The sequence below is a fragment of the Haematobia irritans genome, chromosome 3 (genome assembly GCF_050003625.1).
Source record: "Haematobia irritans isolate KBUSLIRL chromosome 3, ASM5000362v1, whole genome shotgun sequence".
Taxonomy (NCBI): domain Eukaryota; kingdom Metazoa; phylum Arthropoda; class Insecta; order Diptera; family Muscidae; genus Haematobia; species Haematobia irritans.
Genome location: NC_134399.1, coordinates 11409176 through 11428114, shown reverse-complemented (window position 1 = coordinate 11428114; position 18939 = coordinate 11409176). Strand labels below are relative to the sequence as shown.

Sequence of the window (18939 nt, the reverse complement as noted above, 5' to 3'; positions counted from 1 at the left end):
CGAGTTGTGTCGCAGGGTTTATCCGACTGTATAAGGTGCCCATAAAGCGGACCTTAGACGGTCGGATAAACACTCCGACAGAGGTTCGTCAATTTGTTGTGTGTTCGTTCAAGTTTTGCCCTTACACTGGACGAACAAATGTGATGACAACATGAAAAAATAAGAAGAAGCATAAACAAACAATGAAGTTGTACGAAGATTTATGGGTGAAACCATTTTTTACTGAAAAAATGGAAGAAAATAATAAAAAAAATCCTGGTATATGTGTCAAAACAATGATTCCTGAAGTAATCCACATTTAATATATTACAAATTACTTGATGAATTTAAAATACTTGTCGCCTGGTTTCCCATTGATTGGAAGTGGAATTTTTCCACGTTGTTGCCACAATACTGGTTTAGATTTATATATTTCTTTAATTTTCAACCAGAATTGGCGATCCATCATTAATTTCATTGCAGAAATGCCTGTTTTTAATGTAAAAATAAATTTGTCTTTTTTACGGGTTTATCCGACTGTATAAGGTGCCCTTAAGGGATACGTACGACACGACCACTGTCGTCCGGATAAACTTATAGTCTGCAAGGTGAAATCGAAATTTTGTATCTTGTGTGAACGTACTATGACATTCGTCGGTACGTCCATTAGTTTCGATAATTTTCGATATCTAAAGAAAATCGATGAGGAATTGTAAAAGAAAATCGAAAACAATTCCAATAACCAAAAAAAAATAATACAACGCATATACACAGTAGATATATACAGTAGATACAGTAAAGAAGTCATAGAAACAAGTCAAATTGCAAATTGATCTGTAAATAAAAAAAAAATTGTTAAACAACAAAAGTTATATACACAAAATGAAGTTCCAATATAAAGAAGAACATGTTTTCGAAAAACGTCGGGCTGAGGGTGACAAAATCCGCAGAAAATATCCTGATCGTGTACCCGTAAGTTAAAACAAAAAGTGTTACTATGTGCGTAGAAAATTTTCGCCCCATGATAATGATGAAACATCTTAGTAGCCATTACTTGCAAAAAAACCATAGAAACCTTTGAATTTCTTTGTCTCATTCATAGGGACTAGCCAAAATATATATATGAATAATAGAAATATTTGTTTAAAGTCGAGAAAAGTTTTTTTTCTAACAAATTGCGTCATAAATATAATGAAATTGACTTTAGGAGATACATCTTTGTTTTTAATTTTTTTTTTCTATGCCCCCCTAGAAAGAGATGTATATTTGGATATATAAACTGGTGGGGGTAAAAGAGATACATAGCTTTCTAATATCATCTGTTTGTGTACTTGTTTTGTTACATTCCTTTTTCGTTTGCTACAATGGCTGCAATGTTGCCAGCTGTTTTAAAATAAGGATAATGATGGGGTAGGTGTTTTAAAGGGACGAATTGGTTGATAAAATGTCTAGTTTGCAATTCTATAGATTTTTCAAATAGTCAGGTCAACGTTTTATACTAAGGCCATATTGAACAATAGAATAAAATTTGCATAATTAAATAATATGAGAATACAGGTTATTGATACCCTTCATCTACAAAATATTTAAGTAAATAAATTATTTTGTCTAGACTCTTAAATAATTTTTTTCGAAATATTACTTTCGTTTGTTTTTGCAATAATAGAATAAAATTACATAGTATTGTGTAAAAAATATTTACATCAGTTCATCTGTATTAGTCATCATTATTGATTGCATTCTGAAAGAGGGGTTGGGTGAGAGAGGGGACTTTTGTATGTATATACCTCTTCATTCGTTGTGGATTGCAATTTGTTTATTTTTCCTTCAAATTGTTTTTAAACAAAGGAAAGACAATCATATACACATATAATAGAAAAAATATTTGTTTTTATTTTAGAATACCTTCTGTGGTTTTCTATACCACTACCATCACATTCATGCATAACCACCATATTCGTCTTAGTCGTCTGTACTATGTATGTGCGCAATAGCTAAAATGGTCAAAAACAAAAAAATAAAAATAGCAAAACAAATGCGTAAACAATAATAAAGTTGTCCCTATTTTGTAGCAATCAATAGTGGAACAATTTTTGTGACGTTGTAGAAACTTAAATAGCATTTTTTTGCGAATGACACTTTACGACCTTTAATTTTCTAAAAGAAAAAATGGGTATATACCCTATTGTAGATAGCTATATAATCGTTCGACAAGTTTATCGACATGACCAGTTCAATGCAATTATATTCACCAATATTCTTTTGTTTAGAATATTAATTGGTCTTCTTCGTGTTTTAATCACTGAATAGAATAATTTATTTAATACGTATACATATGTACATATAGATACATACATACATATATATGTTTAAGCTGATAATGTATTTACCAATTTTGAATGGGGATTTTGTTCTTCATGTACTTTGTAGACGTATGTCCGGTGTATATTTATTCTATGGCCATTTATTTTCTATTCAATTATTTTATTCAAAGATTCATATATTTATTAAACAATTTCTTGTAATTCTTTTGTTTCTTCGATCTCTCTATTATAATATTAGTTGCTATGCATTTTAGTTCATTGAACCTTTTTTCTCCATGTCCATTGCGAATGGTTAGCTTTCATGATAGCTTGTGGAAAACAAACAAAAATAAGGGAGAGCGAATATGATTATGAGTAGCCGGGAATTTTCTTTTGCCTTTTTTGTAGTAGTCATAGGTGTCATAGGCGCTTATTATGTTTTATGGTGATAAAATTCAAGCCTCTAGTATGTTGAAGCAAGTTGTCTTTATAGGATTCAATCAAGCCGATGCTACAATAGTGTATGTCGGGCATACAAGACATCTTTAGTTCGGAGAATTTCATATCATCAGAAGGTGCTAGCTTGAATATTTACAATCTCACCTCTATGCCTCAATTCTATTTAATTAGCTGGACATGCAACAAAATTTCTCATGGAGCGAGCCGTGTGTCCACTTTTCGAAAAAAAACATCCTAAATTATTGAGTTCAACACAATAATCCTCTAGTAAGAAATCGGCTTTTGGAACCCGTTTATTTGTGTATGCTCCAAAGCAACCTATAAGGCCTCATGACTTCTCTCAAAAGGTAAGGAGGCCTTTCTGAAATTCAATATGAGAAGAAAAACTTTTCCCGAAGGTTTCATCCTAATTCAAGCCCGATTGGGGTGATTTACCCCGCTACCATTTATCAGGTGCTGATAAATTTCATTTTTACAAACTTAAATAAAAATGAAATGAAAATATTTAATATATTTTAAATTCTTCTTTTCTATGTATAAAAGGTTGTGCGTTAGGATTTTAAGTTTTTTTTTAGTTTTGTTATACCCTGCGCCACACTGTGGAACAGGGTATTATAAGTTAGTGCATATGTTTGCAATACCCAGAAGGAGACGAGATAGACACATGGTGTCTTCGGCAAAAATGCTCAGGTTGGGATCTTGAGTCGATATAGCGATGTCCGTCTGTCCGTGAACACATTTTTGTAATCAAAGTCTAGGTCGCAGTTTTAGTCCAATCGACTTCAAATTAGGCACAAGTAAAGGGTGATTTGTTAAGAGCTTGATAACTTTTTTAAAAAAAAACGCATAAAATTTGCAAAATCTCATCGGTTCTTTATTTGAAACGTTAGATTGGTCCATGACATTTACTTTTTGAAGATAATTTCATTTAAATGTTGACCGCGGCTGCGTCTTAGGTGGTCCATTCGGAAAGTCCAATTTTGGGCAACTTTTTCGAGCATTTCGGCCGGAATAGCCCGAATTTCTTCGGAAATGTTGTCTTCCAAAGCTGGAATAGTTGCTGGCTTATTTCTGTAGACTTTAGACTTGACGTAGCCCCACAAAAAATAGTCTAAAGGCGTCAAATCGCATGATCTTGGTGGCCAACTTACCGGTCCATTTCTTGAGATGAATTGTTCTCCGAAGTTTTCCCTCAAAATGGCCATAGAATCGCGAGCTGTGTGGCATGTAGCGCCATCTTGTTGAAACCACATGTCAACCAAGTTCAGTTCTTCCATTTTTGGCAACAAAAAGTTTGTTAGCATCGAACGATAGCGATCGCCATTCACCGTAACGTTGCGTCCAACAGCATCTTTGAAAAAATACGGTCCAATGATTCCACCAGCGTACAAACCACACCAAACAGTGCATTTTTCGGGATGCATGGGCAGTTCTTGAACGGCTTCTGGTTGCTCTTCACTCCAAATGCGGCAATTTTGCTTATTTACGTAGCCATTCAACCAGAAATGAGCCTCATCGCTGAACAATATTTGTCGATAAAAAAGCGGATTTTCTGCCACTGATTTTGGTAATAAAATTCAATGATTTGCAAGCGTTGCTCGTTAGTAAGTCTATTCATGATGAAATGTCAAAGCATACTGAGCATCTTTCTCTTTGACACCATGTCTGAAATCCCACGTGATCTGTCAAATACTAATGCATGAAAATCCTAACCTCAAAAGAATCACCCTTTATGTGTTTTGGCCCAGAATAGATCCTTATTGATTTTGGAAGAAATCGGTTCAAATTTAGATATAGCTCCCATATATATATATCGCCCGATATGGACTTATATGGCCCCAGAAGACAGAGTTTTACCCTAATTTGCTTAAAATTTTGCACGAGAAGAACAATAAATACTATAGTCAAGTGTGCCAAATTTTATTGAAATCGGTTCAGATTTAGATATAGCTCCCATATATATCTTTCGGCCGATATGGACTAATACGGTCCCAGAAGCCAGAGTTTTACCCCAATTTGGTTGAAATTTTGCACTAGGAGTACAATTAGCAGTGTAGTCAAGTGTGCCAAATTTTATTGAAATCGGTTCAGATTTAGATATAGCTCCCATATATATCGTTCACCCGATTTACACTCATATGACCAGAGTGACCAATTTTTTGCTCCGATTTAATTGAAATTTTGCACAGGGCGTAGAATTAGCATTGTAGCTATGCGTGTCAAATTTGGTTGAAATCGGTTCAGATTTAGATATATAGCTCCCATATATATCGTTCACCCGATTTACACTCATATGACCAGAGTGGCCAATTTTTTGCTCCGATTTAATTGAAATTTAGCACAGGGCGTAGAATTAGCATTGTAGCTATGCGTGTCAAATTTGGTTGAAATCGGTTCAGATTTAGATATAGCTCCCATATATAGCTTTCGCCCGATTTACACTCATATGACCACAGAGGCCAATTTTTTGCTCCGATTTAGTTGAAATTTTGCACAGAGAGTAGAATTAGCATTGTAGCTATGCGTGCTAAATTTGGTTGAAATCGGTTGAGATTTCGATATAGCTCCGATATATAGCTTTCGTCCGATTTACACTCATATGACAACAGAAGCCAATTTTTTGCTCCGATTTCGTTGAAATTTTGCACAGGGAGTAGAATTAGCATTGTAGCTATGCGTGCCAAATTTGGTTGAAATCGGTTCAGATTTAGATATAGCTCCCATATATAGCTTTCACCCGATTTACACTCATATGACAACAGAAGCCAATTTTTTGCTCCGATTTAGTTGAAATTTTGCACAGGGAGTAGAATTAGGATTGTAGCTATGCCAGCCAAATTTGGTTGAAATCGGTTCAGATTTAGATATATCTCCGATATATAGCTTTCGTCCGATTTACACTCATATGACCACAGAGGCCAATTTTTAACTCCGATTTAGTTGAAATTTTGCACAGGGAGTAGAATTAGCATTGTAGCTATGCGTGCTAAATTTGGTTGAAATCGGTTGAGATTTCGATATAGCTCCGATATATAGCTTTCGCCCGATTTACACTCATATGACAACAGAAGCCAATTTTTTGCTCCGATTTAGTTGAAATTTTGCACAGGGAGTAGAATTAGCATTGTAGTTACGCGTGCCAAATTTGGTTGAAATCGTATATATGTTTTTCATATATACGTTTTTCTGATTTCGACAAAAATGGTCAAAATACCAACATTTTCCTTGTAAAATCGCCACTGCTTAGTCGAAAAGTTGTAAAAATGACTCTAATTTTCCTAAACTTCTAATACATATATATCGAGCGATATATCATAAATAAACTTTTGCGGAGTTTCCTTAAAATTGCTTCAGATTTAAATGTTTCCCATATTTTTTACTAACATTGTGTTCCACCCTAGTGCATTAGCCGACTTAAATTTTGAGTCTATAGATTTTGTAGAAGTCTATCCAATTCTGTCCAGATCGAGTGATATTTAAATGTATGTATTTGGGACAAACCTTTATATATAGCCTCCAACACATTTGACGGATGTGATATGGAATCGAAAATTTATATCTACAAAGTGGTGCAGGGTATAATATAGTAGGCCCCGCCCGACTTTAGACTTTCCTTACTTGTTTTAATAATAAGGTTAAGTTTTTATTTAGAATACTAGAGCTCTATTGATTGAATTCTATCAACATGTTGTCCAAAAGGGTGTTGGTTGATTAAATAAATAAAATTAAATAAATAAAACATGTGAAATACTAATCTAGAATTTATTTTTATTATGATTATTTTTTAAAATATCACAAAAATGCCAAATTCAAATATCTGATCAAATACCAAAAAATTTTCATAATTGGCCACAAAGCCTTTTTTATAATATCTTTCAAATTTTCCAATTGGATTACAAAGTGAACTCAGCTCGTTTTTAGCTCTCCTTGTTATCGCATGAGAAGTCAACCTTTTCAACAGTCAAAATTTCATTGCTACAAATTGGAGAAAAAGAAAAGTTGAGTTATATCAAATAAATGAAAACAATTTAAAAATGTAATATTCGACATTTACGCACATCATATGCCAAAAATTTCTGAAAATTTAACCCAAATCGTTTTTTTTAATACGTTTCCAATTTGCCAACTGCACTACTAAGTGAACTCGACTCGTATTTAGCACTTTCCCACTTGTTATCGTATCTTTCTTCTTTCAATAAAATACCACACAATCATACATGATGATTATACGGTATTTTATTGACAACTATGACGATTTTTGTTTGTTATTGTATATAATAAGCACATGTACGAAAATATGAAGAATATGGTGAAATAATTTCAAATATAATTTTAAAATTAAAAATGTTAACAACATATAGCAAAGTTCATGTTTCTTGGAACGTGATTATTTGTAGGATAACACCACGTATTACAGCAAATTTTAAATAATAAAAATTTGTATTTTTTTTGGTTTCAGGTGATCGTTGAAAAGGCCCCCAAAGCACGAATTGGCGATTTGGACAAAAAGAAATATTTAGTACCTTCCGATTTAACTGTGGGACAATTCTATTTCTTGATCCGTAAACGTATTCAATTGAGACCCGAAGATGCTCTATTCTTTTTTGTAAACAATGTAATTCCACCAACATCTGCCACCATGGGTTCCCTATATCAGGTAAGTTAGGAAAATACAACTCCCAACATGAATATTATTAATTTTGTTTTTTTTTTTTTTATATAGGAACATCATGAAGAAGATTATTTCCTTTACATTGCCTATTCCGATGAAAATGTTTATGGTAACAGACGCTAAGTTAAGCATTTAGACCTTTGCTATGGAGTGTGATTTAATTAAAATAAAACTGAAATTTACGAAAAACAAATGTATTTGAAGCACGTAAAATTACAACAAAAAACACGTTTAATTGGTTTTTTGCTTGTAAACAAAAAAACTTAACGATATGAAGAGTAATCAACAATAAGAAATATGTGCAAAACAAACAAAAAAAAAAATTGATCTTATAACTAAATTTTAAATAAATAATCGTATGTAATCTTTACACCCCCCTTAGCTATAGTATATACTACATTAGTTTTAATTTGTTTTTATCATTATATGAATTGATTTTTTTGTTTCTAAATTACAATAACATATACACGAAGTTGGTGATGAACCCATGTTACTCTAGATTTTTTTTTTCATTTCATGGAAGATTTGTAAAATTTCAAATATTCCTGTGTACTTTTTTTATTTCCGGTTACATCGTGCATATTATAATGTATTATTTTCTTTTATTTTTAAATAAAAATTTCAAATATATCTATAATTTTTAAAACTTACTTATAATAAAGGTTAAATAAACTTAGGTTTATCCTAATACCAAAATATGTTTTTTTTATTTCATAGAAATGTTTTGCAATTTTTATTTTGGCACGCTTGAATTAAAACTTGGACGAAAATTTCCAATGTCTTCATAAATGTAATGAACAGTTTTATTTATTAAGTTCGTGACATTCGGTCGAAATCGAACCTTTGAAATCATTTGACAGGAATTGGTTTCTACTTAGACCATATTGATTCATTGTGATTCCTCATAGTTATTTCTTTCTTCTTCATTCTATTTTCCTCCGCCAAAAGTAATTTTATTTCTATGGAAAAATTTGTCAAAATTGTATTCAGAAAATTTTGTCAAATTTAGAAAATGTTGTCAAATTTTTATTTCTATAGAAAATTTTGTGAAAAATTTATTTCTATAGAAAATTTTGTCAAAATTTTATTTTTTAGAAAATTTTGTGAACATTTTATTTCTATCTATAATTTTCTCAAAATTTTATTTCCTTGGAAAATTTTGTCAAAATTTTATTTCTATAGAAAATATTGTTACAATTTTATTTCTGTAGAGAATTTTGTTACAATTTTATTTCTATAGAGTATTTTGTCAAAATTTTATTAAAATTTTACTTCTATGGAAAAATTTGTCAAAATTGTATTCAGAAAATTTTGTCATTTTTTTCTTTAGAAAATGTTATCAAAATTTTATTTCTATAGAAAATTTTGTGAAAATTTTATTTCTATAGAAAATTTTGTCAAAATTTTATTTCTTTAGAAAATTTTGTCAAAATTTTATTTCTATATAAAATCTTCTTTCAAAATTTTATTTCCTTGGAAAATTATGTCAACATTTTATTTCTATAGAAAATTTTGTTACAATTTTATTTCTATAAAGAATTTTGTCAAAATTTTATTTCTATAGAAAATTTTGTCAAAATATTTCTATAGAAATTTTTGTCAATTTTTTTCAAAATTTTATTTCTATAGAAAATTTTTTCAAACTTTTTTTTTTATTTGGCAAAATTTTATTTCTTTAGAAAATTTTGTCAAAACGTTATTTCAGTAGAAAATTTTGTAAACATTTTATTTCTATAGAAAATTTTGTCAAAATTTTATTTTTTAGAAAATGTTGTCAACATTTTATTTCTATATAAAATTTTCTCAAAATTTTACTTCCTTGGAAAATTTGTCAAAATTTTATTTCTATAGAAAATTTTGTCAAAATTTTATTTCTATAGAAAATTTTGTCAAAATTTTATTTCTATAGAAAATTTTGCCAAAATGTTATTCTATAGAAAATTGTGTTACAATTTTATTTCTATAGAAAATTTTGTTACAATTTTATTTCTATAGAAAATTTTGTCAAAATTTTATTTCTATAGAAAATTTTGTCAAAATTTTATTTCTATGGAAAATTTTGTTACAATTTTATTAAAATTTAATTTCTATGGAAAAACTTGTCAAAATTGTATTCAGAAAATTTTGTCAATTTTTTTTTTCTTTAGAAAATGTTATCAAAATTTTATTTCGTTTTGTTTTGTTATTGTTGGTTTTGTTCTTTAAGCATTGTTGTCGTTTTTTTATTTCAGCTTAAAACCATACATTGACTAAACTACAAGAGTAGCTTAACCAACAGAGGAAAAGAATGTTTGTCAAATTTATTTGGGCAAAGCCCTATAGACTGCAAGATGGTTGGATGGACGCACGTTTCGGAATTACCACATTCCTCATCAGCATCCTCTACTTGCAGCAAAACTATCAACCAATTATCAGAATAAATTCAGGCAGTTTATTAAACCCAACAAAAACCACACTTGAACCCTCCGAAAAAAAAGGAAAAGAGATATGTTTGTTTCGAATTCATTTGGCATAAGCCGGCTATCAATGTAAAACCTTTTTTCGGAGGGTTCAAGTGTGGTTTTTGTTGGGTTTAATAAACTGCCTGAATTTATTCTGATAATTGGTTGATAGTTTTGCTGCAAGTAGAGGATGCTGATGAGGAATGTGGTAATTCCGAAACGTGCGTCCATCCAACCATCTTGCAGTCTATAGGGCTTTGCCCAAATAAATTTGACAAACATTCTTTTCCTCTGTTGGTTAAGCTACTCTTGTAGTTTAGTCAATGTATGGTTTTAAGCTGAAATAAAAAAACGACAAAATTTTATTTCTATAGAAAAGTTTGTGAACGTTTTATTTCTATCTAAAATTTTCTCAAAATTTTATTTTCTTGGAAAATTTTGTCAAAAATTTTATTTCTATAGAAAATATTGTTACTATTTTATTTCTATAGAGAATTTTGTTACAATTTTATTTCTATAGAGAATTTTATTAAAATTTTATTTCCATAGAAAATTTTGCCAAAATTTTTATATAGAAATTTTTGTAACTTTTTTTTTCAAAATTTTATTTCTATAGAAAATGTTTTCAAACTTTTATTTTTATTTTGTCAAAATTTTATTTCTATAGAAAATTTTGTCAAATGTTTAATTCTATAGAAAATTTTGTCAAATAAAGGGTGATTCTTTTGAGGTTAGGATTTTCATGCATTAGTATTTGACAGATCACGTGGGATTTCAGACATGGTGTCAAAGAGAAAGATGCTCAGTATGCTTTGACATTTCATCATGAATAGACTTACGATCTGCCACAACGTCGAATTTTCAGTGAATGGGCCCTAGAAAAGTTGGCAGAAAATCCGCTTTTTTATCGACAAATTTTGTTCAGCGATGAGGCTCATTTCTGGTTGAATGGCTACGTAAATAAGCAAAATTGCCGCATTTGGAGTGAAGAGCAACCAGAAGCCGTTCAAGAACTGCCCATGCATCCCGAAAAATGCACTGTTTGGTGTGGTTTGTACGCTGGTGGAATCATTGGACCGTATTTTTTCAAAGATGCTGTTGGACGCAACGTTACGGTGAATGGCGATCGCTATCGTTCGATGCTAACAAACTTTTTGTTGCCAAAAATGGAAGAACTGAACTTGGTTGACATGTGGTTTCAACAAGATGGCGCTACATGCCACACAGCTCGCGATTCTATGGCCATTTTGAGGGAAAACTTCGGAGAACAATTCATCTCAAGAAATGGACCGGTAAGTTGGCCACCAAGATCATGCGATTTGACGCCTTTAGACTATTTTTTGTGGGGCTACGTCAAGTCTAAAGTCTACAGAAATAAGCCAGCAACTATTCCAGCTTTGGAAGACAACATTTCCGAAGAAATTCGGGCTATTCCGGCCGAAATGCTCGAAAAAGTTGCCCAAAATTGGACTTTCCGAATGGACCACCTAAGACGCAGCCGCGGTCAACATTTAAATGAAATTATCTTCAAAAAGTAAATGTCATGGACCAATCTAACGTTTCAAATAAAGAACCGATGAGATTTTGCAAATTTTATGCGTTTTTTTTTTAAAAAAAGTTATCAAGCTCTTAACAAATCACCCTTTATTTAATTCTATAGACAATTTTGTCAAAATTTTATTTCAATAGAAAATTTTATTCCTATAGAAAATTTTGTCAAAATGTCTATAAAAAAAATTGTCAAAAGTTTGTTTCTACAAAAAATTTCCTCTTAGTAGAAAAGGAATATTTTGAAAAATATACCAAAACATCAAGAATTCTACCAACGTACCAAACAGTAAAAAAAAATCTACAATTTTTGTTAGAATTCTACCAACTGTGACCCAGTATCGTCTTTCCTCTAAATGCATAAGCGTACAAAGTCCTCTGGTTTGGGGGCTTAGACCCCTCCAGAAAATGTTAGCCCCCCAGGATATGAAAATGTATTTACGCTTTTCTAATGTTTACTGCATTACTGCTTCATAGATAGGGGGCTATAGCCACCTAGCAAAAATTTATAGAAACGCTAATGTCTAAATGATAATGACAGACATAGAGTAGAAAATGGTAGGCTTTCGCATCCACCAGGTCCAGATACCATCTACAAATATCATCCGTCATTAAGCCAATCCTTAACATGTGTTTTCCAAGTGTTTTATGGCCTATTATGATGCCTTGGAGCCACCGTGGTGCAATGGTTAGCATGCCCGCCTTGCATACACAAGGTCGTGGGTTCGATTCCTGCTTCGACCGAACACCAAAAAGTTTTTCAGCGGTGGATTATCCCACCTCAGTAATGCTGGTGACATTTCTGAGGGTTTCAAAGCTTCTCTAAGTGGTTTCACTGCAATGTGGAACGCCGTTCGGACTCGGCTATAAAAAGGAGGTCCCTTGTCATTGAGCTTAACATGGAATCGGGCAGCACTCAGTGATAAGAGAGAAGTTCACCAATGTGGTATCACAATGGACTGAATAGTCTAAGTGAACCTGATACATCGGGCTGCCACCTAACCTAACCTAACCTATTATGATGCCTATTAGTGGTCTCAAATCCACCCTATCCGTTGGCATTAGAAATTCAGAGAAATTTGGTTTACCTCAGCCCGCAGAGGAAGACTATCGTCCTTTCCATAAATTATTCTTGACGCTAATATCAAAAATAAATCTGTAAAAGCAAAATGAAACTACAAATTTTTGATCAGTCTTATTATAACTATTTTAGCGCAAAGCGATCAGTTCACATTTCAACTGAATTCTTTAATGCCAATTCCCTTTCAGTATGGTTTGCGATCCCACTCTCTCATCTTCATTTTTTTTTTCAATTTTGTAGTAGACATTAACCATCGGTATTTACTGGTGGTATCTCTTCTGCTATACGATCTTGGGATACTACTTCATCCATCGCTAACCCCTACCCTTTTCCTATATAGATGAGATTTTCAACAAAACTTTAAATTAAATGGGCAAACATATTTATTAAAACCATTATATTATTATAAAATATTCTTAAAAATTCGATAAAAAAGGCTCCAGTACGATTTTTTTTATTTTATAAGAAATTCGAATAAGGAACAGAAAGAAAAAAGAAAACGAACATATTGATATAACATTTAGCGCTGTGGGCCACTGTTATGCATTGTTCAAATCAGCTGATTACAGCTTTACAAACATGACGTATAGTTTTCCTCTCAGTTCTTCAAAAGAAATCATATCTACCGGCAAAATATACATTAAGGTTTTACTTTAAAATGCTGAAATTTTTTATTGTTCTAATTTTGTTGATCGCAACACAAACTTTTGCTAGTAGTCCCGAAGAGGAGCAGGGTGTGCGTTATGCAAATAGATGTGAAACGTGCAAAATTCTGGCCACCGAATTACAAGATAGGCTTTCGGAGACTGGCAAATCTTATGATGTTATTGAAACTGGCTATTCTGTGGATGATGTGAAGCCAAAAAAACGAACAGAATATCGACGTAGTGAGTTGCGTTTACTGGAATCCATTGAAAATGTTTGTGACCGAATTTTGGAATACAATTTGCATAAGGAGCGCACTGATTCGACACGCTTTGCCAAAGGCATGTCGGAAACATTCAAAACATTACATGGGCTGGTAGACAAAGGTGTCAAAGTCGATTTAGGAATACCCCTGGAACTATGGGATAAACCTCCAGTAGAAGTAACCCAAATGAAAAGTCAATGTGAAAATATGCTTGAGACCTATGAAGATGCCATATATGAATGGTATTTTCATGAACAAGACCAAAAAAGTCTTATAGATCATTTGTGTGCAGAACAGGTACTAGCTGCCGATGACCGCAAATGCCTCAAGGAGACCCTGGAAATGAAGGAAAAGAAAGAAAAGAGGAATAAAAAAGCCAAGGGAAATAAACAGACCAAAGGCGACAGAGAAGACTTATAAGCATCTTATACGCATGGCTAAAATATGCTATCCATGCTAAAAAAAATAATCGTGTGATTCCTGATCTGAATAAATTAAGTCATTATTATATCATGTATAAGTCGTTTAGTATTTAATTGTAATTTTAATAATGGTGGGCCAAGATATTCTCCTTGTACATTGCTGGGAGTATTAATAACATCCAAATAAATAAATAACTACATATGTATTTTAACCATCGTATTTTTACTTTCAAAACATGGTCAAGTTAGGTCAGAATTACTTTAATATTAACTCCACTCAATCTTCAGGATTGGTGCTTTGGAGTATACCTTCCAATTTATCATTTTCATTAAAAATTACAAAATAACCAGGCCCGAATAGCGTTTCATATTACGATGAAAACCACTTAGAGAAGTTTTGAAACACTCAGAAATGTCGCCAGTATTAATGAGAGGGGATAAAACATCGCTGTTGAAAAACATTGTGGTGTTTGGTCGAAACTGCAAAACAACCCAGGACAATCTATAGACAAGACGGGCATGTAAACCATTACACCACAGTGGCTTCCTTCGATTATTGAGTTATTACAATCAACCAATTGACTGTTTCAATCTTAATATACAAAAATAAGGAAAAAACATTTTAGCAAACATATCATATAACAAGTGCCCTAACTGTGCCCTTTCCGATTGGGAGTCGAAACTTTAAAATTCACTCATTGGTGTGGCAGAAGTTTCCTCTACTCCGGGAGAACAGGAAAAATAAAATAGGGGAAAAAACAGCAAACATAATATATAATAAGTGCCCTCACTGCCGTTTCCGATTGGGAGTCAGTACTTTTAAATTCACTCTTTGGTGTGGCAGATTGTTTTTGTGATAATTAATTTCAAAATAATTGTGATATATTTCTAAAATTTGGTCAGCTTAATTTGTGGGCCATATGGCCATATTGTTTAAAATTTAATATCAATGACATTGCAACTGCGTGTCGGGAGGAGAACGATTGTTTTTTATCGATCACTTGGATCTTATACGTTAACCGTTACTTTTCATCAATTCTCTGTATGGGGATTGTCGGTGCGGTGTTTTTAGTATCTTCGTCGTTTTTACAAATTGGTTAAATTTATTTTAATTTTATGTTTTTATTTGTTAATAATGATTAAATTATTGCTTGTTATTGTTACATTTATTTATTTATCAAAATGCGAAGATATGGACTGCCCATCTCTAGCCGAAGTAGATAATCTATCACAAACGCAATTAATGGAACGGCTTACACATGGCTGCCGGTATGATCGTCTAGAGAGACCTGTCACTTATTCTGAATCAGGCAGTCGTCTTCCTGTAGATGTATATATCCGATGGTATGTTTACTTCATGCAGAATTTGGAAGCCCATGATCTACAATTCAAAATCCATGCCTTGTTGCAAATGCGATTTTTGGATCCTCGTTTGGCATTTCGTAAAGTGGCTGCCAAACGCAGGCAACCCATATTGGGTGAAAAGGCATTGCGTGACAAAATATGGGTACCTCATATATTTTTGGCCAATGAACGAGATTCCAGCATAATGGGGACAAATGAAAAAGATATTCTAACCTCAATTTCTCCCGATGGTACTGTAATCATCTCAAGTCGCATTAAAGCTACCCTCTATTGTTGGATGAATTTACAAAAATTTCCCTTTGATGAACAACATTGTTCGACATATCTGGAAAGTTGGATGTATAATGCATCGGAGTTAGTACTTCACTGGGAACAAAAGCGACCCATAACTTTTGATCCGGATTTGCATTTGACTGAGTATATTTTGCAAAATGCCTGGAGCAATGAGTCAGTAATCAATGCTGATTTAAATGATTTGCGTCATGGAGCATTTGCTGGCAATTATAGCTCACTAGATTTCACAGTAGGCTTCTCGAGAGAAGTAGGATTTTATTTGATGGACTATTTTCTGCCATCAATGTTGATTGTGGGCATTTCATGGGTGTCATTTTGGCTTCGTGCAGATCAAGCCCCACCCAGGATTATGTTGGGAACATCTACCATGTTGACATTTATAACATTGGCATCAGCTCAAGGTAAGTATTTGTGCCCTAGTTTGGTCTGTACTGCCGATCGAAAAGTCGACAAATTTTCATAACTTTGAAATCTCGACTTTTGGATTAATGTTACTACTAGTATTTCACCAATTATTTTCTTATTGTATACACAGGTAAGACCTTACCCAAAGTGAGCTACATTAAAGTCTCAGAGGTGTGGTTTTTGGGCTGTACGCTTTTCATATTTGGCAGCTTACTAGAATTCGCTTTTGTTAATTCGATAATACGACGTCGAAAAAATGTGGATGTTAAATCCATGAGGAGTAAACATATATTGAAATCCACTCTGTCACCACGACTCCACAAACGTAAACAAAGGTCACGTTCATTCTCTTCGGGTAATTTGGCAAATGATAGTCTTTGCCTTGCGGAGTCTCAACGCTACAACAACTACATGACGGTCCATAACTTTCCTGTCAATAAAATCAATGAAAATAATGATGATTCCGAATCAGATAGCGTTTCAAAAGTAACTTCGTTTACTACAACCACAAATAATCAAAAACTGGACTTGGGTCTATTGGAACAAAGAGGCGATATGAATGGCAATAAAAGTGGTGAGCAGACTCAAGAAGTTTGGACCACCCTTACACCAGAGCAACTTTCGCTATGGATTGATTCTAGAGCCCGGGTTTTGTTCCCTTTGTCCTTTTTGGTATTTAATGCTTTCTTCTGGACGTTTGTTTATATATTTTAACTTGTGTAATTATACGTCGAATATGTGAAAAAGGTCACTGTCATGTCTTTAGCAGATTTGTTTTTTATACAATAAATATAATAGATAATTTATTTTAATTTAAACAACATAATAGTTTACATTTAATTATTGGGCAGAGGTCTGCTAAAGGTAACCTAACCTACTAAAGGTAAAGAAACTACACTGCGGGAAACGCAACCATAAAGAACCGTGGGAATCATGTCAGAGCAACTAGAGTTAAGGGTGCCGAATAGGAGCAGCGGAAGATGGTGTATATAGGGCGTGCATTGATGATGAGAGGAGCATTGGAGTACTGCCTATGACATTGACCTGCTTCATAAGATATTGGGCCCACTATATCGGGTAAAGGGTTATTAGGGACCTGTCCCAGCTTAGAAACAGGCACTGGACACAAATTTACGAACTTTTTAAAGAAGACACAGTCTTTCGGAAATAAAAGAAGAGTATAAAAGAGGTCTATGTTAGTAGATACTTATAAGACAGGGAAACCAGAATCCTCTTTTCCTCATAACCTAAACCAAAGCAATTAGTTGGGCCAGCCAGCATTTTTCTTTGCTTTGCTAAAATAGCAGCAATTATTTTGCTGAAGAAGAAAATTGGGTATTTGTTACTTTTAGCAGAGTTTACTCTATAAACGTACATATTCCATCACCATCATTTGTTTATATGGTGTGAATGTCTTCAAAGACAAATCTAGAATTTCAATATATGTATTTTTATACCCTCCACCATAGGATGGGGGGTATATTAACTTTGTCATTCCGTTTGTAACACATCGAAATATTGCCCTAAGACCCCATAAAGTATATATATTCTGGGTCGTGGTGAAATTCTGAGTCGATCTGAGCATGTCCGTCCGTCCGTCCGTCCGTCCGTCTGTTGAAATCACGCTAACTTCCGAACGAAACAAGCTATCGACTTGAAACTTGGCACAAGTAGTTGTTATTGATGTAGGTCGGATGGTATTGCAAATGGGCCATATCGGTCCACTTTTACGTATAGCCCCCATATAAACGGACCCCCAAATTCGGCTTGCGAGGCCTCTAAGAGAGGCAAATTTCATCGGATCCGGCTGAAATTTGGCACATGGAGTTAGTATATCATCTCTAACAACCATGCAAAAATTGGTCCACATCGGTTCATAATTATATATAGCCCCCATATAAACCGATCCCCCGATTTGGCTTGCGAGGCCTCTAAGAGAAGCAAATTTCATCCGATCCAGCTGAAATTTGGTACATGGTGTTAGTATGTGGTCTCTACCAATCATGCAAAAATTGGTCCACATCGGTCCATAATTATATATAGCCCCCATATAAACCGATCCCCCGATTTGGCTTGCGAGGCCCCTAAGAGAAGCAAATTTCATCCGATCCGGCTGAAATTTGGTACATGGTGTTAGTATGTGGTCTCTAACAACCATGCGAAAATTGGTCCACATCGGTCCATAATTATATATAGCCCCCATATAAACCGATCACCAGATTTGACCTCCGGAGCCTCTTGGAAGACCAAAATTCATCTGATTCAGTTGAAATTTGGTACGTGGTGTTAATATATGGCCTCAAACTCCCATGCAAAAATTGGTCGAAATCGGTCCATAATTATATATAGCCCCCATATAAACCGATCCCCAGATTTGACCTCCGGAGCCCCTTGGAAGAGCAAAATTCATCCGATTCGGTTGAAATTTGGTACGTGATGTTAGTATATGGTATCCAACAACCATGCAGGAATTGGTTCATATCAGTCCATAATTATATATAGCACCCATATAAACCGATTTGACCTCCGGTGCCTTTTGGAGAAGCAAAATTCATCCGATCTGGTTGAAATTTTGTACGTGGTGGTAGTATATGATATTTAACATCCATGCCAAAAGTGGTCCATATCAGTCCATAATCATATATAGCCCCCATATAAACCGATCCCGAGATTTGGTTTTGGAGCCTCTTGGAGGAGCAAATTTCATCCGAATCAGTTGAAATTTGGTACATTGTGCTAGTATATGCCCGTTAACAACCATGCCTAACTAGGTCCATATCGGTCTATAGTTATATATAGCCCTCAGATTAATCGATCCCCAATCACACAAAAATTGGTCCATATCAAGTTCATAATTGTATATAGCCCCCATATTTAATAAGTAATTATTTGTAGACTTACCTACACATTTTTTGTCTAATATATACCACGTATGGAATGGAATTAGAAAACGATTTAAGATACCACAACCCAAGTAATTCGATTGTGGATGACAGTCTTTCGTAGAAGTTTCTACGCAATCCATGGTGGAGGGTACATAAGATTCGGCCTGGCCGAACT

The 18939-nt window shown here is 33.6% G+C and overlaps 3 protein-coding genes and 1 long non-coding RNA gene across 4 annotated transcripts; 3 read left to right on the top strand and 1 right to left on the bottom strand.

The window, feature by feature from the left end:
* The first annotated feature begins 757 nt into the window (after positions 1–757).
* Positions 758–7626, top strand: LOC142228567 (gamma-aminobutyric acid receptor-associated protein). Its single transcript, XM_075299032.1, has 3 exons — positions 758–951; positions 7201–7398; positions 7465–7626. The coding sequence occupies exons 1-3, from the start codon at positions 862–864 to the stop codon at positions 7534–7536; spliced, it is 360 nt and encodes a 119-aa protein (XP_075155147.1). The 5' UTR covers positions 758–861; the 3' UTR covers positions 7537–7626.
* On the bottom strand, positions 6490–7048 carry LOC142228568 (uncharacterized). The gene is made up of 2 exons (XR_012720210.1): positions 6800–7048; positions 6490–6716 (listed from the first exon to the last, which is right to left on the bottom strand). It is a non-coding gene; the product is annotated as an uncharacterized LOC142228568 (long non-coding RNA).
* Positions 7627–13067: 5441 nt separating the features above from the next.
* CNPYb (FGF signaling regulator protein canopy b) lies at positions 13068–14027 on the top strand. The gene has a single exon (XM_075300580.1). It carries the CDS (start codon positions 13142–13144, stop codon positions 13811–13813), a length of 672 nt encoding a protein of 223 aa, XP_075156695.1. The 5' UTR covers positions 13068–13141; the 3' UTR covers positions 13814–14027.
* An 811-nt stretch (positions 14028–14838) lies between these two features.
* On the top strand, positions 14839–16705 carry LOC142229982 (pH-sensitive chloride channel 2). The gene is made up of 2 exons (XM_075300585.1): positions 14839–15875; positions 16010–16705. Exons 1-2 carry the CDS (start codon positions 14951–14953, stop codon positions 16591–16593), a joined length of 1509 nt encoding a protein of 502 aa, XP_075156700.1. The 5' UTR covers positions 14839–14950; the 3' UTR covers positions 16594–16705.
* Positions 16706–18939: the final 2234 nt, after the last annotated feature.

Bases quoted from the DNA above. Each gene is read 5' to 3' on its own strand.
- LOC142229982 (XM_075300585.1), top strand. From the start codon at position 14,951: ATGATTAAATTATTGCTTGTTATTGTTACATTTATTTATTTATCAAAA. The intron at 15,876-16,009 runs GTAAGTATTTGT...TTGTATACACAG, and splicing joins AACATTGGCATCAGCTCAAG to GTAAGACCTTACCCAAAGTG.
- LOC142228567 (XM_075299032.1), top strand. From the start codon at position 862: ATGAAGTTCCAATATAAAGAAGAACATGTTTTCGAAAAACGTCGGGCT. The intron at 952-7,200 runs GTAAGTTAAAAC...TTTTGGTTTCAG, and splicing joins AATATCCTGATCGTGTACCC to GTGATCGTTGAAAAGGCCCC. The intron at 7,399-7,464 runs GTAAGTTAGGAA...TTTTTTATATAG, and splicing joins CCATGGGTTCCCTATATCAG to GAACATCATGAAGAAGATTA.
- CNPYb (XM_075300580.1), top strand. From the start codon at position 13,142: ATGCTGAAATTTTTTATTGTTCTAATTTTGTTGATCGCAACACAAACT.